Here is a 26,076-nt window from a genome sequence, read left to right on the forward strand (position 1 = left end):
GTTGAATTACAGTGGTGTTCTAGTTGCAGCAGCAATCATTTGCGTTAGACACAGGTTGACAATTGTGTAAATTGTCTTTGCTCTTATTTACTAGTTACGAGATACACTGCAGGAATGCATCATCGTTGTACCCAACACAGTCAGCTTCCCGCCTAGGTGATTTAAGCTTTAATTCCGCAGAGTATATCTGCAAGAAAACCTTGAGCTTCGTACTTCAACGTGATGACAGATGGTTTTCTTTCCAGGCTGCCACTGAATGTCTGCAAGGCTTGTCACGCTGCAGTGCAGACAGTGTGTGGTACTTTGTGGCCACAACATACAGTACCACACAGACGTGTTGGTCGCCTGCCGCACCATTGGAACCACTTCCACTAACGTCAGCAATTGGTTTAGACAGCAACGTTACACAACTCATGGCATACTTATCCAACATGGATAAACAGTCTTTGAATTGAGTGCTGTTGTTGTCTCTGGCTCGTCATGATCAAAAAAAGGGCAGGTTATTTTTGTACCACAACAAAACATTAAAATGCCAGTATGGTTCCTCTTTTTCTTTTCATTTGCGTATATCAAATGTATGCTCAACAGGAAAAGCAACAAAGACATTCTTGTTGAATACCGTAATTTGCAATGTATTATTTGCACCCCCTTACCCATTTATTGACTGGAGTGGTCTTGTGGGGATTGCACGTCAATTTTTCTCGCTCACTTATGTCTCGGCCCAGTTTCCATTCCCCACAATATATCTAATAGCACAAAATGTGAATTCAGCTTCTTCCCCCCTATCTCAAAATGACCAAAGCAGAAAAAGACAAAATTGAAATCATAATCAGAAAAGAGATCAAAACTGCACTAAGTCTTCCTCCGAACTCCTCGACTGTAAAGCTTCCAAAGCTGGGTGCTGCCTCCACACGAGGAACACCTCCCTTCAGGTGACAAATCATTAAAATTTCTCATTGAAAGCTTTGTCGCAAGACCTATTCAGCAGCAGAAAAGAAATCGTGTGGAGGAAATTGCAAACCGGGGCGTTTCCAAACCCTCAATTGTATAATAGACGGCATCTGGAAGTCTTTATTCCTAGCTGTACTCACTGCAATGGCATAGCAGATCTAGCTCACATGGTCTGGACCTGCTCATCCTATAACAATCCTAATAGAAATGTAGGATCCTGGCAGGCCTTATTACTCAAATCACGAAGCAGAAGAGCAACACAAAATCATCGGTTTCGCCGTGACCGCCACAGAGTCCCAAGGAATTCCGGGTGACGGATAGGGGAATGAATGGGGGTCTAGGCTAAAGCCTTCCCCGTCACTCTCAACGGGTGCGCACCAAGTTATTTCTCTCTCTATATATAAAAGTCTCTGAAAAAAAAAAAAAAAAACCTAAAATTTAGGGTAAAACCTGCTAAGCCTACCTTGCGGAAGGGCAGCAAGAAAATGCAACAGCCTGCTTAATTCGCAATTCACTTGCACAGCACTGTCAATGATGATACATACCTTCAGCCTGTCTGCCTCAAGGGTTGACTGTGTACGGAGCCAACCAACAAATAGGTGCTCAAATAGCACACTAGCTATATGCAACATTGCTGCCCCCAAAATTTAGTAGAGCCAAAAAGTATTTCCAACTCTGGATACAAGGAACAATGAATTATCCCGAGTCCTTGGATGTTGAACCTCATATGAAACGAGCTGTATATGGGAAATGGGAGCCAAATCACGGCATTTGCCATCTAATTTGTTCTCACCGTATTCACTTGCATAATAAACACATTTTCTCAAAAAGAATCTAATCGAGGCATAGGAGTGCTGAGTGAAAACATTTACCGAGACAGAAAAGTTGCCAAAGGTGGGTGGCTTGACATTCGACAGGTAGGAAAAAGTGCCTGCTAGCATTTGCTATTGTTGAGGGCAAGCTTCGCGCTAAAACAAGCGCATTCAACATCAAAGTACTTTCAAATATGAATGATGCACAGGGCATGTAGGCAGTGATAAGCGATAACTTGACCGCCAAGTTTTTCCCACTGGCAGTTGGGAAGCTCCAAGGCTGGTATCCATGCCAGCCTCACAAGCTTTACACAGTACAAGTGCTACAAGTGTAGGGAAAAATTTTTATTGCAACTGCACATGTTTTTAGAAACTTTTTTGTACCTGTACAAAGTTAGTGCCACCTGTCAAAATACCAACTGAAATCACAGTACAAAAGAAGGCAACCAGCCACAAACTGATGCATGTCGTCAAGATGTTAACAAATGAGTACATGCAAACAGCTCCAATCAATAGATGTCAAATACATGCAAACGCACAATAAAGTGACCATCAATAAGGGTCTGCCTACACTGCACAAACAATACAGTGCTAGGAGAGAAAAGAAGGCAGTACAAAGCTCCTTATAGAAAGTGCTCTAGATTCATCACCCTGTGAAGAAAAAAAAATCAGGATGGCATGCAAGGTGGCAAAATCGTTTTTGGCAAGTTTTTCTTCTCTCATGCTCTTCACTGGCCTGGCGCTTGGCGCCTTTGCCACTTCACAGCAGCAGCTGCTGCATGCTGCATTTTGGTCTCATATTTTTGCATCGTTTTCGGTCTTTGTTTTGGAGGAGGGGAGTGCTTCCTTTGTTACACTTCCTGCTGTTCTCTCTCTCTACAAGATGGTTCCCTTTTTGCTCTCATTCGTGGATGTTCACAAAACATGTGCATGTCGTCGGATGTTAGCGTGACAAAAGACAACTCGTTGCGATGGCAAAAAAACTGCCGAAAGGGGGGAGGGGGAGGAGGTGTTGGTGACTGCCAGACTGGACCAAAAAAAAAAAAAAAACAAAGCTGTGCTGGGCAGGGGGGAGGACAGGACAGAACGCCAGCAAGCTGGCCTGGGGACCCAGCGCATCGGGCTGGTGCACGGGAAAAACGCCTTTGTCCTCTCCAAGCACACACAGCTCTCACAAACACACCAACTAAAAAAAAAAAACACCTCGCGAGTACAGAATATCCCTTTCACCTTGCTTCCCCACATGGCCTGCATATCCAAACTTTGTGCGAAATCCATTGCATCTGCCATTTCAAGAGGCACAAAGAAAGCAAAACAGTGCTTAGACACTTTGTTCCAGCACTTACGTTGACGGATGACAAAACAAAAACAGGTGCAAAACAGCAGTTCACCACTGGGCAGAGAAAAAGTACACTTGGGTGTGTGAGAAGCAGGACTTTTCCTTCCCCAGCCCCCTTGGCTAAGACGGAAAGCTTTGGTAGCCGACTAAGCACACACGCACACACATTCAAATGCAAAAAGAGGATCTCTGGTCGAAAGGCGTGTTTCTCTCTCTCTCCTCCGTCTCCGTGCTGCCGATGCTCCGAGCGGTGGGGCATCCCCTCGTGTCATTGTCGCAGGCTGGTGTTGTGATGGTTAGGGAGGGGAGCGTGCACTTCGGGAGAAACAAGAGACTGCCACCCAGGTTCAACCTTCAGGCCGACACGGTGCCCTCCACGGCTGCCGAAGAGGACGACGACTCGAGGCTTCCCGAGGGGGCCGCCGCCGCACCATTGCTGCTGCTGCTGCCAGTCGCTGCCTCGCTTCCTCCACTGGCTGCCTGAGAGCCCAGACCAGAAGCATTTCTTACTGAAAACTACAGCACACTTGCCGATACAATTAAACTTGATCACAACAAAATTGAAGCCAGATTTTTACATCTAGGTTTTCGTTGCATGCTGTTATGCAGCAGAATAGTAGATGCTGTTCCACTTGGCAACCAGCTGTGTAGACAGTTGAGGTCAGAAGATATTGAAATTTTCGAATACAAATATGGAAAACAGAAGAATATCTGATCAGTAAAAAAAAGAAAAACTATGCAAACACTTCATTTTGTTGTTCATTTTGTTACGACCTCCAGCAGTGGCTTTCCCGGAAGCACCACCTGTAGCAGCTTGGATGTCAACACCAATCTCAAAGGCACTCGTGGCACAAGACTCGCGAGCAGACACCCCGATCTGTTCCTATGAAATATTGAGACCGCTTACTCGCCTATGGAGTAGCATAGAGGTGCACCCCTCTTTGCAATGCCTAGTGCGAAGTGACACTCGGCACACGGGGCTGCCAGTATGCAGGAAGCGTGCCACTAGTGTGGGTACATCATATTCAATCCTCTAAGTTACACAGAAGCTGATCTCTGCTGGCATGTTTTACATATCAAATCATTGACATACTGAAATATTTAGCGATCCCCTTCAGAGTTCGATAGATTCAGGATTTAATGTAGCTTTAAAAGTCACGCCCCCTGTAATGAGCGACTTATTAAACATTTTCTTTATTTCACTAATCTGCCTCCACTAGTGATTCCCTGCCAAATTGAGAACAGTGGATAACATGGTAAGCTTCAAAACAGCACATAGAACTGCTGGCCCTTTTTCTTCTTCATATTTTCATAAGGTAAATCAAATTTTTGAACTAATTTTTCATACATTCTCACAGTCCCCAGAGAGTGAGAAATCAGTCGGTGACTGTACAAGTTAATATTACTGCTTGTGGGTCAAACATGCCACAAAACATAACCGTTCCAGGCTGTCCGAGGGAGTTTTCCTCCAGGATATTTGAGACTGCTTAATTGTACCGATTACACAGTTTCCAATCCAACCAGAGGCCAAAAAATTGGCTAATGGGCCTCTTCAGAGAGCACATTAGTGTGAGCTTTCGAAATGTGACGATGTGCAATATGTGCATCTAAAAGTACACCTACCTTGCTTCCTTGCCTGCTGCTCCCAGCAGACTCCCTCCGAGGAGACTTATCTCTAGGTGGTCGTTCCTCCCGTGACTTGTCCCTGGGGGGCTTGTCATCGCGAGACTGCCCACCGCCGCCGCCGCCGCTGCCTGGTGACCCAGCACCATCGTCATCCTGTGTCTGGGATCCTGGCCGCTGTCCACGACGCCGAGGTCGGGGGCGGAAGGGTGGTCTCCGACGCTGGCTCCCCGTCTGGCCAGCACGCTCCCTCTCAGGCCCTGGCTGGTTCTCTCCTTCACTTTCCTGTAGCCACATACAAGATGCCTGGCTCACATGCTGTTACCCTATCTATATGCAGTGCTAAATTAAAACAAGTGCCACATGTTTCTGCTACTGCTGCACTCCCCCTGTTCCTGTAACGAAGCCAACATAATCCTACCTTAAGTTGCAATTCCAACGAAAATGTAACCTTAAGGGGCACAGCAACTATCGACCTTGAGTGAATGAATGCTCCTCTACAAATCGTGTAATAGCTGGTAAGCAAAACGTCCAGGTGCTTTTATAATAACAAAAGTCTGAGTGCCATGTGATAGTAACGACATACAAACCTAACACAGCAGCTTTTCATCCGAACAGCAAAAAGTAGCGCGTAACAGGATAAACTGACCTGTTTTCTTGCTTATATGCACATCAAAGCAGGCCGCTAGTTGGACTCCTAGTCATTAATAAGGTAAACCCCTGCCTCACAAATGCCTAATAGAATAGACAGGTGAAAAGAGCACGCTCCATGCTTCATATGTGCAGCAAAGGGACCAAGTGATGCCAGTCCTAAACAAACAAATGCTAAACTGCATTGCACTGTAGCACACAAGAAGAATAATCAGTGTAGGCCTCATCACCGAAACATGCCATGCAAAAAGAGGCATGCAGTCCATGCAAGTGCATATTTTTCAAAAATGCCAACACTTCACAACCATTACTGATCATAAATGGCTCAACTCCCATATACTCCTAACACACCGGCAAGCTGCTGATAGAGATGCTACCTGGGGGACACAAAACTCGAAGTTTCCTGTTCCAGGAGACTCATTCAGTGACAAAATTCAGCATTGGCAGCACATCTTTGACAATGGACTGCATGCTTATAATTGCACATTTGCAGGGTGTGCTAAGCATACACAGAAACATCTGTGCACGTTTAGCCTCTTCCACAAGCATGTCTTTGGACATGCAGTCATTCTGCACAATGTCAAACATCTGATTTCAGACAATTTACATACAATCAAATTTTCTGCACGGCCACAAGGTAGACAACTGACATCGACCGACAACCATGTGCCAAAATAAAGACACAAATTACAAGACAGATGTGCTCAGGCACTGGCACAATCTGATCTGTTCAGTCGCAGATATTGCAGGGCAAGCACAACCAGCATCACTCTTTTATTGTGCTATTAAAGAAAAACTTTGATAGCACACTTCATCACTGACCAACAATTGAACGCACTATTATCTCATGGCAAAAGACACTCTTCAAACATGAGACAGCAGCTACTATGCCAGTTCTCTTTCTCACCTGTGTCAAAGAATCATCACACTGCTGCCCCTTCTGCAACACAGTGCAGCAATCTCCAAGAAAACAACTCCTTTGTAGTAGCTCTTGTTGAAAATCTGCAGCCCCTCAGATACACTCTGTGCTTCGACAGAGCTGGCTTTGCAAAATCTTTATATGAGTTCTGCACAGCTATAACTGCCATGTGAGGGCCTAAAAGTGAAAAGACAGAAAACAACAAAAGGTGCCCTCGGCAGAGAACCGCACCTTCGCTTCCCCGTCGAGGCCGCTTTGACTGCCCTCAGTGTCGCTGCGTGGTCGCCGCGGCCGGCGCCTGAAGTAGCGGCCATAAAACTTGCGGGGCTGGGGAGGCCTCCGAGAGCCACCGTCAGCGTGGCCACCCGAGTAGTCACCGTCCTCGTCGTCCCCACGATCCGGGTCCTACAGGGAAGCACCCATACTGCTCCTATGGCCCCACTCCAATGCTAATTGGGTCTTCTTGCAACAAATACCGTGTTTACTCCATATGAACTCACTTTTTTAAAAAGAAAAATTGAAGTCAGTTAGGTTCATTTAGCAGAACATTATTATTTTTTTGCAAAAGTTGGCCTCTTAGTCTAAACATTATTTTTCCAATTTTTGAACGAATTTGATAAAGCTTGGTATTCCAATTTAGTTTCTTGCACTGATTTCAAATACCTATTTTTTGATTTGCCCAATTAGTGCGAGATAATAAAATTAATTGTTCATAATTTGTGGAAACAACGAATAAATACCTGCACTATCAAAACTTACATGGATGCTTTACTAGTTACTAGAAAGCATAATGAATACAATGTTAGGAGCACTTTTTTGATATAAGAAATATTAGTGATGTTACTTTCCTCTAAATCAGACCGGAGGGCACCCACATTTGGAACAGTGAACTTCGAACTGCTATAGCATCGCTAATACTTGTTACATAAGTGCTCCTAGCATTGTATTCGTTATGCTTTCTAGTACCTAGCAAAGTGTCCACATGAAGTTTTTGTAGTGTGGTTATTTTTTCATTGTTTCCGCAAATTATGAACAAATAATTTATCATTTGAACTAAATAATTGGTTCACAGGAAGGGAAAGGCGCAGTATCTGTCACACGTTTTTCTGTGACACCTAAACCGCGCCATAAGGGAAGGAATGGAGGTGGGAGTGAGAAAGAGGAGCGGTAGTGTTGGGCTACCTGGAGATCTTTAACGTGCGCTGACATCGCACAGCACACAGACGCCTCTCGAAACGCAGCCAGGTTTTATCAAATCTGGACAAAAATTAGGAAAAATGCTTCAAGAGCCACGTCCCCCCTTAATATTCATAAATGAAAGCACGCAGTCAGCCGCGATCATGAAACCGCTTTAAGCATCCTTTGCATTCAGTTCAAGGGGAGTTTGCTTTTATCAGCTATCATGCGTTCCGGTGATTTTGTGGCAGTAGATGATGTCCACCCCAATGGCAGCATAATAAAGCGAACACATTGAAAACTGGGCTGGCTCAACAAACTGAGCAAGCCCCCCTCTGACACTATTGTCAAGGGCCTTCCCGGTCAAGCTTGCCCACAAAAGCTAAGCTAACATCATAAAATAACATGCTATGATGTTATCGCTGCTCAGCACCTTGGCCAAGAGATGTGCTGCGTACTGCGACGACCACAATGTGAAACGAAACGGAGGGACAGTCTAATGACTAACCTACTAACCTTTAATTTGTTGTTTTTCTCAGCGGCAAAAGTGGGTTGGGGGGGGGGGAGGGGGGGGTCATCACGTGAGTAAATATGGTAGTAGAATAAAAAATTCTCCCACATACATGACTCTTGATACAAGTTTAAGTACAATCAGCCACCACCAGAACTATTAATGCACTCTAGTAGTGGTGTATTAAAGGTAGTGCAGACTTTTTGCGAGCAAAGCCTGCATTAATACAGACTGTGCACAGTAAGAGCAAACGGACGCGGCAAGGACAGACAATTGAACAGCAATGACATCACTCAAGAGCTGGCGGGATCAAGACTGGCGATAGAAACTTCCACGGTTATCTGCCTCATGACAGTGGCTGCTAAAAGTGGGCGCAGTCATGTCAAAACCATGCAGCCGGTTTCCCTGAAACTCGCACTAGAGTCACCTGGCTTCAGTGGTTATGAGAACAGGATATCTACTAACGCAATAAAACACCTGTGTATAACACGAGTTCCTTTTTGCAAATTAGTATATTAACAGACTGCGCACCTTGCTCATAACGCCTAGTTGTAACAAGCAAAGGCAAAAAAAAGATAGCCAGAGAGAAAGGAAGCTTGAAGAGCACCTTCTAACCAAGCAAAGAATTTTACATCCTGGACTGCATTCTCTTTATGCTGGTGAACATGGATGTCTCAAAATATTCCAGAAAGGCTGCTTGTAGCCATTTAGTGCCTGGGAGTATACCAGTGCAAAAGCCAAGCTTTCAGCAGGGCCAGGTCAACAATGCTGACTAAACAGCCTGTATCGACATCCCTTGAGCGCTAACAGCGCTAACAGTCCACGAAAAAGCCTCTAGCCAAGTTTGCAACAAAACAACTACTGAGCGAATTTGTCTCTTAATTTTTCCAGAATCCCAGGAAAGATGACCCTGGCTGAAGAGTCATCCCTGGCCGTAAGAGTACACATCTGCATTTAATAAAGAAATAACCCATTCCATTCAAAAACAGCGTTGAGTGCTTCTAAGTGGACTGAATGAGGTCAAGCCTGCAGTGCCAGAGTTTATCAGTCGCATCTTCAAAAGGTGCCGCTGAGCCCACTCAAGAGTTTCTAAAGGAAAGTATCTCTAAAACTATATATCTATAAATATACTGTCCTCAAATGACATACTGAACTATATGCGCCACAGCATACTGCATGAGTATGCTTTCGACTATATAATGAAATGCAAAAGCAGCACACAACACCAGGTCAGCACTATCAAATAGATGCTACCAAGATGCATCAGTGTTTCCTCTCCTCAAAAACAGCTGTGAGGCTTCAGCAAAACCGATGACAAACAATTTTTTCTCAAGTAAGGCTTTATAACGCTAATGCATTGAAAACGATAATAAATGCGTCACCATCACTGGCTGGTGCAAACTGCAGTGCATTAAGAAAATTTCTTTTTCACATTTTGGATCCTTGAAGCTATGTAAACCCCACCGATCCCAGAATCCTCCTTTCTGGTTTTGACAAAATGTGCGACAGCAAAGTATTAAAGTGAACTTGTCTGTGCAGTACACATGCTGTTGAACAAACACCAAAAGAGCCAAAGAATTGAATTCCGCTAAGGAGAAGAATTAGATATAATTGCTCACAGTGTCCCTCTTCAAGGCCGATTATAGTGGGTGGACAGAGTGAAACATTCTGGTTTCCAGCAGAGACAAAATAAACCTCACGACTGCAGTCCATTGCAGATTACTATGATCTACTCCACAAGAAAGCAGAATCAATGGCATTGCAAAGTCACCACTAAGTGTGTAGAAATGTGTGCTTAAACATGACACTAGTAAAGCGGACAAAGCCATGATAAATGGGCAACAACTGCACATCATAAAACTGGCGAGCAAAAGCATTCAAACTGTGCAAAAAAAAAAAAAAAAGAAAAAGAAAAGACAATAAAGCCATAGGCAATTACGGTGAGCATATATGCATTCTATCTGCCTATAATCAGCTTCCACCTAAATTAAATGCCAGTACTGCAAGTGCAGTACAAGCCCCATATGATACCCGACATTCATCAGGACCACCATCATCCGTGGCACAAGTGGTCCACCCTGCCACCAGACCACACTGCACGTCTCGTACAGGCAATAAGTGGGTGCGGCAAAATTTCTGCACAGACGAAGCCAATAAAATTACAAGCACCCATTATATACTACATACTCCCACCCCCTCAAATTAAATAAAAAAAAAATAATAAAAACAGCTTTTAAACCTCTTGCTATCTGTGTAAACCGTTATTATGCACTTCAGCAAGTTTCATGCAGTAGATTATTTCAGACTCAACAAAAATATGCTACAGGACAAAATGAGGCCTTGCTTGCAATTAAACAGAAAGACTGCTTTCTGAGGGAAGAAAATTTAAAAAGAAGTTTTCAGAATAAAAATATTCTCAATTTAGAGTACCTTTTCCACTAAGCTACAAATATTGCTACATCAAAGTTAATATTTCGAATGTAATATGATACTAATTAACCTGCCAAAAATAACTGCCTTTTAAAACTTAATGACAGAAGTGGTCAAGATTTGTTACAAAAAGCAGTCTCCCGCATTACAAGAAGATGGAAGTTAGGGATACCAGTCCTATTTGCACATGCATAAAAAATAAAGCGGAAAGAGTGCACCAACAATGATGAAGCCATAGTGTTGCCTAAGTTTTTTGCCACATCCTGCAAGCGACCTACATAAAGCGCATTAAGTACCCATCACAAACTCTCACCCTTTCAACTACAAGCAACTAAACCCATGTTTTTGTAACCTACTGTCAAGCCACAGAAATGCAGCTGCATGTGCAAGGAAACCAACCAGGTTCTTTTTGTAAAGTGCGCTAATAAAAATACTAGCCAAATCTGAAAGCTGCAATTATAAAAGCAGGTCCACAAGGCTAGCAAGCAGAACACAGTCACTCAAGAGGATACTGCCTTCTTTTTCTTTTCCTCTCGCGAGATAACAACGAAAGCAAATATACACAATGCTACCTCAACACTACACAGTGTATTGATGACGTGCAAATTGTAAAGCATTAAAAACTCCCAAGAGGTTAGCTCTTTGAAATGTCAACCAGTTGGCCAAGCACTTGTGAAAACTCCCAAATGCATAAAAAGAACTGGCGAGAGTAGAGTGGCGGAAATGGTGTGAGTACCCTTTACCACTGTGCTTAGGTGTGTGAGCAAGTGCCCAAGGAATGCGGACAGTTGTGCACGCACGCGAGCGGTCATGAGAGAGAGAAAGGAGCCAGCATGCAACAGCAGAAAGAGTGCGCAGGCTACGCCAGGCGACAAATGCCGCCCACTTGCCTCCCCCTGAAGACTGCCTCGGTCTCCACCAGAGTTGCGTGGGATGCCCCGTGGCCTGCGGAAGTAGCGTCGGTAGAAAGGCCTCCGTGGCGGGGGTCCCCTCCGGGGCTGCCGAGTGGCGCCACCATCGTCCTCACCCGCAAGCTCCGCCCCCTCGCTGTCCTCCTGGTCCTGGAAATCATCCTAAAATGGCACCTGGTGCTCACTTCCCATTCACATCAATGAAATGCAGTTTCTCAGACCACAGATCATCATGCACACCAAAAGCATGCAAGAAGCACAATTGGCACACCCTTCCCGCCTATCGTTTAATCACTATTTTCTGCTGCTGTGTTTGCGAGGAGTAAGGAAAGATGCAGGCCATAAAACTGATTTTTATTAGAGCCTTTAGTTGCGTTTTTGACTGCCTGAGCAACCTTGATCCTTCCTGTTTCACATACAAGCGCAGCGAGGCCTAACTACGTAGGAAGCGAAGCAGCTTAAATGTTGGCTGAACATTCTAGCTCCATTGAAAGCGTAATCAAAATGAAGTAAGGAATAGTGGAAAGACATCAAGTCCAGTGCAGCTAACACCGTGAGTCGTGGCGGTAGTATCGCTTCCAACAATGACACATTTTGCGCATATATCATTTCACTAAAATATTAGTCACGGTGCACAATTACAACAAGCGACTCCATCAATGGAGCGAGTCCCTGGCACCACCAGAAGACTGGTGTGCCGTGAACTTCGGAGTGGTTGTGCAATTTGCTGTTGGAGCTAGACACAACGCACACTTATGTGGAATTTTATGCACAGACAGCTCAAAGCACAGTCTCACTGTCATTACCTAGCCCTGAGGATACTACTCGAAAATAAGGACCGAGGAAAGTAGAACTACTACAGCAGAGCTCTATATCAGGACTATGGTTTGTCCAATTTTCACGTAGACAGTGCTGCTTCGAAAGTACTACTAAAGAAATTTCTCAACTTTCAATGATGCTTTTCATAACTTCGTATTTTGAATAAAACGTTGCTTTTGTGCACAAAATTGTATGTACTCATTGTAGTACAACCAAGAACAAATTCAGCCTGCATAATATTTATGTTGTGTGCAATGCAACTGGCAGTACATTCAGGAGATAAGATATTTAAATATTCTGGCACCACCCACAGAAACAAAAAGGTAGGATGCGGACAGCACCACCTAATGTGAAATCTCGTTACTATGAACACCACATAAACTAATTTTTTTAAGAATCCCTAGCAGATGTGCTATGTTTTCAATGTAAAACTATTTCAGAATTATGAATTTCAAGATAGCGTATATTTCAGAATAATATACGTACTTTTTTCTTCTATCATTTAGAAACATCAGCATTACGAATTCAGCTAAAATTAACAGTGCCGCAGCTCGCAACTCTCACGTGAAACAGATATCGCCGTTTCTGTGTGTATGGTCCGTGGGCTGTAGCTATCATCGGCATATCTTGTGCAAGCTCCTAGTGCCACCACAAAGCTCTGGTTTACTATGCAGTAGCCAGCAGGCCTAGCCACCTGCCTCTTTTCTTCCTGTGTTGCATGTCGTTCGCCGATCGGCCGTTTGTGCCTTTCACGAGTACAGCTCTTTTTTTTTGTCACGGATTATCTTATTGCGAAGTTTGCGCGAGATCTGACGACTGCAGCCAGCCAACTGCCAAGATAGAAACGTAGCTACCACTCGAATCTGCCTCTGCAAACGGCTAACATTACCCCAACGACTGCCGCGACCATTTTGAAAGACCGAGACAAGATTTTCAACTTCAGAAGTACCGAAGATGAGGTCATATCGAACTCTAATGTTTTTTTTCTACATGGAAGAAGTCCGCACCTTTATCGCTCAGTGCAATCATGCACCCCATGAGGTGTTGCGCAAAGTGGAAGGTGTAAGTGCTGTTGTAATGCAAGATGTATAGCAAACTACTATTTTCAATATCCCTGACTTTTCCAGGTTTTCCCTGACGAGCAAAGAGGCTCAAAAAAGTAGCTGCTGGTGATAATGAGCATAGATGAATAATTCCCAACAAAAAGCTATTTATTAATAATATTCTGCAGTTACCAATAGTGAAAGGCTGTTATTAGTGTTAATGGCCGCTAAGAATGCCGCAAGTTTACTGGAAATTAAAAGCACACTGATGCCAGCCTCAGCAGAGCTCTTTGATACTAGCAGTTGCGAAATTTCCTGTAGACCCTTTAAAGCGCGAGCGCATGGGTGCTGCCATATTTGATCATGTGACCCTTCCGCCATCGCTGGCCTTCGGGCCTTCTGGTTTGACGGCTTTCGGAGCGCTAGTACTAGGCTGCACGGTGCGGCGTACCCGCTATCGCTGGGGACAATGAGCTAGTAGAAAGCCGAAAAACTTCCTGCGAGTGTTCACAGTGTGTGTAGGCGCTACGAAATGTTTAATTTAACCACGTATTTCATTTATTGCATCCTCCTAACTACCTGCACTGGCTAGAACGTTTCGACAAACCGTCAGCCGTAGACTCATCCTTTAAAAATTTTTTTTATATACTAATTCCCTCTCTTGTGCTCTCAGTGGAAAACATTTTCTGTAAAACTGAATAGATTACAAACTGATTGTCCCCTCAAACTTTTTTCTTATTCTCTTGCGCAGAGGGCGATGTTCAGACTGTGCTAGCTGAGACGCATTATTAATGTTCACCATTTAACACTGTGCACAATATTTACTGCTCAATATGGACGCGCATGTAATCCCCAACAATTGATAAGGTATAATTTTACCTCCTGTAAACGTCCTGGCTTCAAAAGACTATTACGCTGCTTAATGGCCGCATCAGGCGCTCAGCGGCAATCACTTGCGCTCGGGCAAAAGTGACTGGAAACTGCATCGGAATTCAGAACCCACTGTATAGGCAGCCCAAGCAAGTGGGGATATAAAAACACTTATTATGGTAAATTTTATCATTTGTCCATGCATTAGTTTTATAAAAACAGCAGTTATTACAATTGCAGCAGTGCTTGTCTAATTAAAGTTTGGTTTGGTTTGTGGGGTTTAACATCCCAAAGCGACTGAAGCTATGAGTGGAGGATGCGGAAATTCCCACCCCCTGAGGTTCTTTTACGTGTACAGTCGACGTCACCCTTGTGTAGAGCGCTCGGCCAGTGCTCATCCCGCAATAAAAACAAATTAAAAATCTGCCCAGATTTGCGAACAAAGTACTCATGCTCATCTTCTTCACAGGTCTATACAAGCATTGCTTCTAAAAAGTAGAAACTGCGACGAGGTATCAATTTTTATGCATGGAAAGTGCGCCGATCGAGCGCTCTACACAAGGGTGACGTCGACTGTACTGATATCACACAGCACACGGGCGCCTGGGTTTTCGGCTCCATCGAAAAGCAGCCGCAGAGGCCGGGATTCGATACCGCATATATCTTGGGAACAGTACCTAATTAAAGTAAGCAAATTCACTGACATGCCCACACTGACTTTCCATCTCTGCACAATCAATTCTTATAAGTGCATATACATTAATAGCCACGTCAAGGTACTCCTTAACGCCATGCGAAAAACACGCAGCATCAATGGCGCAATATACAACTCCTCAGAAAACGTCAGGGTCGTTCTCACATTCCCATGGCTACTACCGGTACTAAAATGAGCTGGTGCGTGAGGTATAGCCTTTCTTCACAATGCACAAGCGCTTTATTTTTCCAGAACGGAACATGAACTCGTGATACACCTCCGAGAAAAACGGCGGCCTAGCTAGGCCATGATGTGCACCTTATGTAGAAAGCATCGTCTGTTCTTACGCCAATAAACAACAGGTTCATTAGCTCTACTTCCTTGCAGAATACTTCAACAATACAGATGACACCTGCATCCAAGCAGCGGTGTTTAAAAGTCAGCCGGCATTCTTACACAAGATGCACAGCAGCAGTCCGCAGTGCGCGCCGATGCGTTCCGAAAGGCCAGCAATGACGGCCGTACTAGTGTCACCATCTGTTGGGGAGAGTGGAACTACTCTTTGTAAACGGACTATAGGCCCCATGTATAAAAAAAAAAAAGAAAGAAAGAAAGAAAAAACGGCGGTATTGATTGGTCAAACTTCGGGTGTAGAACATTGTACATAGGATGCCTCGTTGCGGTCGAGGCACGCACGGTCTCTGCCGGTCTCGAGGGAAAGCGCACCGCGGGCGCAGCAAACGTTGGGCGTTGCAGCCCTTAGCGCAATTTGCCCTATCTCGAAATGGCTTCCCTCAAGCAGACTGGCTGTGCGCGCCGGTTTTCCGAAGACCGTTTGTGGTCTCTGATTAGCCTTCCACGTGTCCGTTCCACGTGTCCCACTGGCTGGCGTGATCGGCGTGTCATTTTTTTTTCTCGCTGTGGCCTCCGCTTCATGCGCATCTTCGTTTGCGTTAGTGTTACTCGATGCACAGCTTTGTACAGTTTTTTCTTGCGATCGAAATGCTGGAAAACAGTAGATTGTAACCGTGCAAGCAACGACTCTTTGGAAGCCATAAAAAACGGGCGTGGAACAAAGACCAGACGACGCCGGCCACAAGCGTGTCGTCGGGACCAGAGTTACAGCCGGTGCCAGACTTGTTAGATGTGCCACGCTGCTCGATGATGACATCGTGGGTTCAAATTACAATTGCATCCCTGATCACGATACACTGAGTTGACGCTGCCGCCGCAAACTACCGTGTACTACTATATGGCGCAAGTGATTCAACGCGGGTTTCACCTCGGCGGAATGAGATGCTGGTACAAAGTTTGTGATTGTGGACATAAGTGTTAAAAAATTTTATCGCGCACAAGAAGCGCGGAACTGCAACGAGATCGCAGACGTGAGCGGTCAAACGCTGGAGTGTCACAACGAACCTGAGCTGTAGTTCAGCTCACCGACCGCTTTCGCGCTGGCCGCTGCTGGTGCGATTATTCCTGCTTCTTGTCACGTACTATTCTCACGCAGCGCTTCCACATATTTCACTGAGTACCCAACTCACATGCGTATTGGTTCTTCTATTGTCACAGCTCAACCATGCGCTGGCGTCAATGTAGCATATTGCGCCCCAAGCCAAAAAACACACACAACAAACCCACAAAAAAAAAGTCTGCATGAATAAGATACGTGATGTGCGCCAGCTTGAAATGGAAATGCACTGCAGAATATAACGTGCCATTTTCCTTGACTTGGTAAAAATTTTGATGGTTTCCTTGATTTTTCCCGATGCATAAAATTTCCCTGACAATTCCCGGTTGCTAGACACCCTGTAATGTAATGTAGTGTGTGGTCGTGTGTTCTGCACGCCGCAAAAGAAAATTTTTTAAGAGGAGATGCTATTCGAAGACACTTTTTCTTTAATATTTGACTTATAGCTATGAACGCCACGCAACTGTGGTGATTGGGAGAATGTGACTTGGCTGATTTCCTCACACGATCAGCAGCGGCGAGGAACTGCGCCATGCCGGCTGCGGGACGCTTTAAAATAGCGTAGTTTCGGTCATTTAACAGCCACTGTGTGCTCTTTAAGGGGGGATGAGGGTCTTGAGAACTTTATTTTTATTTCTTAACCTATCTTGCTGAAAATCCTAATGGTGATATATCTTTGAATGCTGATTCCAAATATGTATTTAGATTTGAAATATCTCATCTAGACAAAAAGATATGGCAAGATAATGTACCGCACATAGTGTCTTTTCTTACGGGCCATTACGGTATTTTCTTAATTAAAAAAAAAATATGCTGTCACTTCCAAGGGCCTACTGCACATCCTAAAGCTAAGGAAATTTTCATGAAGTCATTACATAGGTCATGAATGAATAACAAAGTTGTGGAAAAAAAAAAACAATGTGGGAGTAATTAGTTTACATCTGATCTAATTGCTAGTCTATCAGACTTTATCAAAAACGGAAAGCTTTAGGATGTAACCGAGATTTTACTGAAAAAAATTATACCAAGTTCAATAAAATCCGTGCATGCAAACATTATGAAAAGTTCCGTAAGGCAAGGCTTTTTACAAAATAAACAAAGCTGAGAAAACTGCATTCAAAGTTTTACTCACTATGCCACTTTTGTTTACCAATCACATGGAAAAATTTAATGCTTTAGCATGCAGCCCAGTTATTGCTGAACACAATGACACTAAATTTACATAAATCTGTTCATGTAATGGCTCTAAAAGTCTATGTATGGCGTTGGTACTTGACAAAGAAGATGCTCAGAAAGTCACTTGCTAGTCTCTGAACCTTAAATCATTCACATAAGTCCTGGGCAGTAGTCTTGGGTTTTGTCAGGCCTGTGCCTCTTGGCCATCTTCTTCACCTTTTCACTATCGGTGTGACACTTATCAAACCTGCACAGCCTCTGCTTATCTTTTTCAAGGCTCCTACGAATGAGGCACCTGCCAGGACTATAACCAAGCTGCACTGCAACAGCTCTGCTGGTTGCTGCCATCCCTTGATTGAAGTGAGAAATTGCTTCTGCAACAGCCCTTTGAACAGCCAGCAAAGAGTCATGCGCGTTTTTAGAGCATTGGCTCCAGATGACAGAGTGCAGGCACTCGATGGCATTCTGTGTCATACCATATTTGCAGTGCTCCAAGAGGGCCTCGTCGCCCAGCCTGGCAAAAACTGGCTCAAGCGCAGTGCGAACATGGCCTGGCAGAGGGTTTTTGTGTGGTGGCGGCTCCACCTGGTTTGCCAAAGCATGATTGAAGGCACACCATGAATCAACTCCTTGAGGACAGCAACTGTGATCTGGGGCTTCATCTGTTGAGGTCAGGTGCAACAGCGTGGCTTGCACTGTCTCTTTCATGCCTGCGACGTCATGGCTATGGCTCCGCAAGGCATATCCATAGTAACTGGTGACCTTTTTTATCTTTTCTTGGGTAAGGTTGCCCATTCCACCAAGAGATTGCCCTTGTGCCTTCTTTTTCTCAACCAAGTTGCGAAGAGCCATCCCCATCCGCTTGTGGACATGGTTGAGGCAGTCCTTCTCGATGGATATATATCCATACACACCTTCCTGTGTCAATGCATGAAATGTGCGGCTATCACCATCCGAAAGTATGGTTGTGTACCGCAACCCATTTTTTTCCAAGGACCTATTGAATAAAATCATAGCTGCTTCAGTCTCCATCCGTCCGGCATTGCAGTCAATGTTCTTCATACACTTGTGGTTCACAGCCCAGTCACCATAACCATCGTCACTGGGATCAGGTGCCCCTTGGCACCCACGACAGTACCTTGAAAGCACAACATGGTCCAGTACAAGGCCTGTGTACAGTTCTATAATGCAGCCAACTGCAATATTTGAATTGTGGCCACGCGTTTTCCATGTGCCATCAAAGATCACGTCTACATTCCCTGTTGGGTTCAGGAAGTCTTTGTATAAGTCCTTCACCACTTTGACACTTGCTGCTTCTGTAGCAGTAGCAACTGCCTGGCAAGCTTTCACCATGGTGTTCATGTGCCCCCTGAAAGTTTTGTGGTGAAGTCCTCGGTGGGAGAGGCTCATTGTTGTACAAAAATCCGCTAGAGCAGTCACTCCCTTCCCTATACTTTGTATGCCTTTCATCGCTCGCAGATTTACTTCAAAAGGTGCGATGCTAGATTTCCCGGGCATTCGTGGCGACGAAAAGTGCCGCCCGGCGAAATCGCAATTCGAACATGCGAGCACTAACTTCACAGCTAAGCCATACTCTCTTCCGCTGCATTTCACGAATTGAACACTGGCCATCCCACACTTGCTGCAGCTTGTGGATGCAAACAGCTTCTTCAGTATGCTCATATCAACAATTACGTACTCAGTGCCGCGATCGTCGTCTACACTTACTGTGCTGACGTTCATCAGCTCGAACTTGCGAGAAGTCGCGGACTTCTTCGCCAATGACGTCTTGGCGTTATCTGCGCATTTTTCGTGTCCCGCGCACTCCGCCTCCGTGAAAAACACTGTGTCCAAATGTTGAGCACGCGAGCTCGGTTTAGCCACGTCCGTCGGCGCTGAAGCGGCGTGCGGAAACGCCGAAGTCGTCGTTAGGCTTAGCTCAGCCGGCTGGGCCGCTTCCGACGACACGGAATTCGAAGCGACTCGCAGAGCATCAAAAGTCTATATTTTCGACGGGCTAAGTCCAGGCGCATCCACTGGCGGTAACACCGAAGTTGATGCCGATTAGCACGGTCCAGCCGCGGCGTCCACCAACGAAGCTGACATCGACGGTGTCGGTCCAGCCGTGTCCATCGGCAAAACTGTGGTTGACGAGTTCAATCCAGCCGCATCCGCCGACGGCCCTGCAGCTTGCGGCAACACCGAAGCTGTAGTTCTCGATGTGGCACTCTTCTTATTCCACGCGCATCTCTTTTTGCCGACTGCTTTTCGCGTGCTTGCTTTCAAGCGCGCGTCTCGCGCCATCGACACACGCGGAACAGACTCCAGGCATGCAAATACGAAAACAAAAACTTCGAAAGCTAAGAGGAGCGAGTTAATAGTCAAAATATTTACAGGAATGATGAGAAAAAAAGGCAGAACGAGAAATGCTAGGAAACAAAGAGGAGCGCAAAACAGCACGTGCCAGCGGGCGAAAGCAGACGACGAAGAGTCGGCAATGCGGTCGCGGGAGGCGAGGCACGCGTCATGGCCAATCAGAGGGCTGTGCCTCGGAGAGCGCTCGCTTTACCCAATCAGCGGCTGTCTCACGACGATTCACCCCTTGCGGACGGATGCCGAAAGCTCCACTGTGCGAAACTCTACAGCATGTTGAGAGATGCCAAGGAAGAGAGCGGGAAACGAGCTTTCAAACGAGACCAAGAATGGCGCCTATTGGTTCGCGCCGCGTGGAGCTACGGCGGCTTGAAAATAGTGCAAATTTTCGCGTTTTGCGTTCGATTTCGGCTCACCGGCGTTTCTAGATTGCCGTTTTATTAATACTCTGAGTAGGAATTGAGCTATAATATTTTGTAGAGGCATAGTCGGGACACTGAAGACTTCAAAACAGCAATTTTTGAGTCATGCCATTTTTGACCATTTTTCGCGATTTTAAGACCCGCGTCCCCCCTTAAACGCAATTTCAGCCCATTTACCGTTTAAATTCAGCTTTGATTTTTATTTTCATGAAAGTAGAGACACTAAACTTGACAAAACAAGTAAAACAAAAAATCAGTCATTTTCGGGAAAAAAAAAAAAAAAAACCCGCGCTTTTCGGCCCGCATCTCCCCTTACATACATCAGCTTTTGGAGTTAGTGCAGCATTCTTATTCGAGGTTTTGCTAGTCTATACAGGTGCCTACTGCCAAGGTATGTTACTTCCATGCCTAGGTTTGACCACTGGCTTATAATAGCAGATTTTTCATTACGATATCTCAAAATAATGATTTTTTTTTTTTTTTTTTTTTTTTTTGCGGTCCCGCAGGCTTTGTTATATCGAGATTTGACTATATCATATACTCAAACAAGGACGGCACCCCCAACTTGATGGCCAGTAATTTGAAAAGAGAAGTCAGCCAATATAACTGTTTCATGCATGCATAATTTTGGCCACGCAAGAAGTGTTACAACCATGCACGCATCGCCCCGAGTGCCGTACTCTGCCTAGAACCACAGCCACAGCGCCTCACCGATGCTAACTCGTCTGGTGTGCTCGACAGTCATAACAGAAAAGGAAGGCACATGATGCTGTGCAAAATCCAGAACAAGGTGTATGCGCATTGGGTGTACCCCAATGCACAAGGAAACATGAATGGAGTGTTTTTTTACAACGTCGTGACACACACCAGAATATGCACTATACTAAGGCCAACCCATGCCAACAGCCATGAGAGTTTTTACACTGCGCACCACACACAAGTGGCCTAGCTATCATAAACGTACACACAAGCAGATCCAACTGCAGACACAAAATGAAATTATGGAGCCGTAATGCAACCAGTCCCAGCTACTCTGGTCGGCCGCGCAGCCAATGATGCTGGCCATACAACATAGCTGCACATTGTGCAGTGCCAGTTTAGCAAAAGCCACTATCACACAAGCAGAGGCAATTTATTAGAAGATCTAGTGCAGTGCAAAATTCACCACAAGGTCTGGCAAGTATAAATTAGATAACAGAGCTTATTATTCCCACAAATTGGGAACTTTCCTAAGTTGGTGATGCAGGTCAGTTACAGAACACATGGTGTACAAAGCTTGTCTGCAGTTTTTTCAGACCAGTTGGATGGCAGCAAAATGCCTCCCTCCCCCCCCCCCCCCCCCCTTTTAATAGAGAACAGCTGAAGTTGCACTAACCCCAGCGGACTGCCTTGGGGGCGGCCTCCTGCGCTGAGCCATCCAGCGACCCCTGAAGCGTCCCCTCCTGCGGTCGGCCGCATAGGGACTGCCCTTGACGGGAACCCCTTCTGGGCCGGTCACATTGGCCGCCTCGTTGCCCTGCAACCCAACACAAGGAGCATGCACACACCAGGCTTAGCATATGATGAAAAATCTGATATGGCATACCTAGGAACAAAAAAAGCATAAAAAGAATGAGAACAGACAAGTCCCAGTGCTGCTAGTCGGTTCTCTCGCCACTCTACTGGTGCAATGTTTCACTCAAATATGTCAAACCAAACTGTATCAGTTCAAGTCACTGTGACATAGCAGCAAAACCTCCTTTGCGACAAGGTTCCCATGCCAGCACTTTTCTTATAATATTTTGCATTTCAACACTTTCTGCAACAACAGTAGGAGGTATAGACATCTGGAACCACCTGCATAAGAATCACCTATATACACTTATGTAGCAGTCGAGCACCCTAACCAATGAGCCAACATGGCGGAGTACCCCAAGAAAAAATAAAACATTGCACAAACTATGTACGCAGTGAAAGCTTGTTAATTCGAACCTTGATCATTCAAACTGCACTACTAGGTCCAGATTAGCTGCACAGATGTCTATGTACACTAGAATTTCAATGATACGAATCTCACAGGGCCGCAAAAAAATTCCCATCATCCTAAAATTTGTGCCATCAAAATGGACAAAATTCAACCTGCAGAACCCTGGCAAAGGCGTTCGCGCAGATCTGCTTTGTGGCCGAGGAGACTTACACCCCTGTCACACAGTCATTTTCAAAGTCAATTGAGTTGATAGCCTTCGAGATTTTCAATCGTGATCGTACTTGAAGCTGTGCCACTGCTACACGGCAAAACTCGAAGGCTGTTGAAATAGTTATTGTGTTTGGCGCCAAACTTTTGTGGTGCCACCATCGTTGCTTTTGGTTTTGCTTGAAGAACTAAAATCTTTTTATTATATAAATGCAAAATAATATAACCGTTACCATTTTTAGTAACTTCAGGTTTTTAGTTTTTATTAATGAACAATTTTGTTTTGTTTTTTAACATGACGTTCATATGGCTGCGCTTTTCATTGTGTTTGCTTTTCTCGGCGGCACAGGTTACCGTGGTAGAGAGTACAAAAATAATGCACCTTTAAAAAAGATTGATGCTATATTTAAGTATTAAGCACACTAATATTTTACCGCATAACTTGAAGATATTAAATAATAACACTTGTTCATGTTTTCGTATTGTAAATGCACTGTGCACGGTACTGCGCATGGCGCTCCTCGGATCAAAGCTAGCAACTTTGCACAACGTTCGAAGACCTTCGAGATCTTGATAGCGCTGCGAACTGTTCTGGTGACTCGACAGACTATCGACTCAATGCCCATTGAAAACGCCTGTGTGTCAGCGTTTGAAGGCCTTCGAAATGCTCGTGTGACAGCAGTATTATTTACAGTTGCATGGCCACAGCTTGCTACTTGAGGCGCATACAGCGCGGCACTATTGCAACGTCACAGATGTGCGGGTCGTGCATTTGTGAAGACTTTTCGCTGCTAGATTGTGGCATCTGAGACATGCTGGCTGCGTGGTGCTGCGAACTGCTCTATGCATACAGCGCGAGCAGCAATCGCAGAGTCAACAACAAGCGGGCGCACCGCGTATGCAGCCCATCAGCTGCTTGCGGTGCTCAGCGCGACTGGCGATCGCAAAGATGCCCGCAATTAGTGCGCCACCGCAAGCTGTCGCGGCCTTTAAAGTGCAAAAGGCGATCGCGACATCAGCGACACAAGGGCCACGCATTGCGGCAACTGCTCGCAATGCGTAAAGCATGGCTAGCCATCGCGGAGTAGCAGCATGCGGGAAGTGAGTGTGCTCAACGCTGCGGCCGCGGTTTGGGCATTTGTATCACCCGTAGTGACATGGGAGAGTGAACATCCAAAATTCTGCGCATTGTACACAATGTACTCAAGCCTCACAATGTACTCATTGTACTGCAAGAACAATGATGTGTGTGTGTATTGTGTGCCTCTCCCAAGTGTCTCCTACTCTGCTGCGTGGTACATCATGTTGTCTGACCAACTAGCTCAACTTTCTACTGTATTAACCTTGATGCTGCCGTTATTGTGGAAAAGCCCTACACTTAAATGAGCCCAAGGACAGGGGACAAGTTCACAGACAACTAGCAGCGTAATTCACAAGCTGAGCAGTCCATTTTCCTCATGGCGCCGATATGCTAAGAAAGCAACAATGCTCAGACTGGTTTTGTTTGACCACGCTCCTCAAGCAGACAGTTTTAAATGTACCTTTTTTTAAGTTGGCTCAGTGTGGCTATTAGAAAGATGAAGCTATCATCATTACTCCTAGCGAATCTTAACCAGTAAACACCCAACAATTGACATGCAGAAAAAGCCAAAATTTTTAAACACGGGGTACCAACGCTAGTTTTAAAAGAATTTGTATTTTTCTGGATTTTAAACCAAAGCGTGCACCTTATTACCTGCTGTTAATAGCCATCGCTTCCGGATTTATATAGGTTGTTTAGGCATTTTTAAGGCAACTTAAAGATACGAAGTGCCACTGAATACAATTCCACTGAGCAACAAACAAAACAGTTCATAAGCAAAGGTTACATAAACACGGGGGGCTTACCTTTTCACCGACGACAACATCGAACTCGACAGTTTCCCCTTCACCGACGCTTCTAACAACTTTAAGGGGGTTGTTTTTTGTTATAGCAGTCTGTAAACAAAAGAGGCACATGAGACCAAGGCTGTTATATCTTCAGTACAGTACACTGTGGAGCAGTTCAACCATGGCATCACCTGCAACCTACTTGCATCGACCATAATATACACTTGGCTCATGACAAACATCCTCAACTGATGTTCTCGCCAATAGGCATAACTTTTTTGCCGCAGCTTGGCAGACGCTACTTTGTAAACTGCTCACATTATTCCGGTTATGTTGCAGGCGTGACTGAACACAAAAGTACGAATTTCCGCAACCTATAGTACATACCTGATGAACAAAGATGTCTTCTTTAGTGTCATTTCTGAAAAAGACAAACACCGGTTGGTCTCCAAGCGCACATTATAAAGCTGATTTCCTGATTTACCTGTTTATAAATCCGTATCCATTCTTCACATTGAACCACTTCACAGTCCCAAGAACTCTTTCAGCTGAAAAGTGCAATCACAAGGAGACAATTTTGCATCAGTGCTGCCCTATCGGTACCGCCATCGTGAGTTTCACTGACGCTTCATCCGCGCTGAGAAACTTTTTTTTTTCTTCTTCGTTTTGCTTATGCAATGAAACAGGCTCATCATTCGCAACTCCCGCAGCTAATGCTACAGCCATGTGATAGGTCGGCAGGGAAGCGCCACGCCTTCCATACCACGACTGAAACGTACAAAAACTGCACGGGAGATGGTATTAACATCACTAGACTGTATGGTAGACTGACAGCAATGGTCTGCAAGTCATGAATGCAAAAACGAAACATGCCACTTTAGCGTACTTGAGAACGAAGCGTGCCTCGACCCATGGCTGCAGCGTCAATGCGCACAAGAAAAGCCACAAACACGCTGCAGTTGCAAGACGGGTCGTATGAGTTGTGCTTATTTCTGCAGCTGCCTTAGCGATTTCGTAGACGAATATTTACCCAAACAAAGCCCCGCGCAGAAGCAATACGAGCCGTGCAAGCACCCAATGGACTACCACCAGCACGTAAGGAACAAGCAAGTTATTTATAATTTTCAGACCATAGCGTGCATTAGCTAGGCCTAAAAACACACACCGCAGCTAGGCTTAAGCATTGCTAGTTCGTATGCGCGCGGTCGTTGCCGCAGCACCGGACCTGCGGCTTAGTGCATGCGAGCGGCAAAAGCCCTTTTTGGTACTGACAATCATTAAACAAACCTATGCACCCACGCCGCAGCGGCGAGTGTCAATCTAGCGTGCGCTGCCGCCAATCGTGCATTCCCGGTGCGTGAGCTCTTTCAGCAAAAAGTGCATGAGGATCTGATGTGTACATTACCTAGCACTTCCTTTTTCTTTCTTGAAACTGGTTCCTCCGAACCGATCTCGGTCTCCGCCATGATTTTAAACGTTCCCGTCCTACGATGTTATTCACCCTGTACCGGCCTCCTTCCGCCAGCGCCGATGGAACAACTCCGTCCTTTACTTTGTTCTCCCTCCCCAGTTCTATCCGCGCACGCTGCACATAGAACGCCGGTAAGCTTTTGCATGATTGGCCCAAAGAACCATGACGTAGGATCAAAACAGTAACGTAAAAAAAGTAAACGCGGTTGATAATCGTTCCTTCAGTAGCCGCATTCCCGTATCCTGCCAAATAAAAATTAAAAAATCAAAAGTTGACTTTTTAAGTCTATAAATAGTTTTAAAATAACTATAAATGTAAGAGTAATACTCAAATAAGATACATACTTCAATACATTATAAAAGCTTTTGTTTT

General features: G+C 45.1%; 2 protein-coding genes across 5 annotated transcripts in view; one reads left to right on the forward strand and one right to left on the reverse strand.

Moving 5' to 3' along the window:
• Tti1 (Telo2 interacting protein 1) overlaps positions 1-619 on the forward strand; it is a 34,062-nt gene extending 33,443 nt beyond the window's left edge. For all 3 annotated transcript variants that reach the window (XM_084599324.1, XM_084599325.1, XM_084599326.1), the window contains exon 23: positions 246-619. In XM_084599324.1, coding sequence (XP_084455450.1) covers positions 246-455 — 210 coding nt within the window. In that variant the 3' untranslated portion in view covers positions 456-619. The remainder of the gene's footprint in view (positions 1-245) is intronic.
• Positions 620-2,087: 1,468 nt separating this feature from the next.
• On the reverse strand, positions 2,088-25,869 carry LOC146197487 (uncharacterized). 2 transcript variants are annotated; one of them, XM_084599331.1, is made up of 9 exons: positions 25,639-25,866; positions 24,718-24,781; positions 24,621-24,654; positions 24,252-24,341; positions 21,567-21,707; positions 11,303-11,485; positions 6,527-6,700; positions 4,726-5,010; positions 2,088-3,582 (listed from the first exon to the last, which is right to left on the reverse strand). In XM_084599331.1, exons 1-9 carry the CDS (start codon positions 25,697-25,699, stop codon positions 3,457-3,459), a joined length of 1,158 nt encoding a protein of 385 aa, XP_084455457.1. In that variant the 5' UTR covers positions 25,700-25,866; the 3' UTR covers positions 2,088-3,456. The 2 variants fall into 2 exon arrangements, with proteins under 2 accessions (XP_084455457.1, XP_084455458.1); XM_084599332.1 differs by lacking the exon at positions 6,527-6,700 and having other exon boundaries at positions 25,639-25,869.
• Positions 25,870-26,076: the final 207 nt, after the last annotated feature.

This window comes from Amblyomma maculatum, chromosome 3 (assembly GCF_055883805.1).
Source record: "Amblyomma maculatum isolate TAMU_Amacu chromosome 3, ASM5588380v1, whole genome shotgun sequence".
Classification (NCBI taxonomy): domain Eukaryota; kingdom Metazoa; phylum Arthropoda; class Arachnida; order Ixodida; family Ixodidae; genus Amblyomma; species Amblyomma maculatum.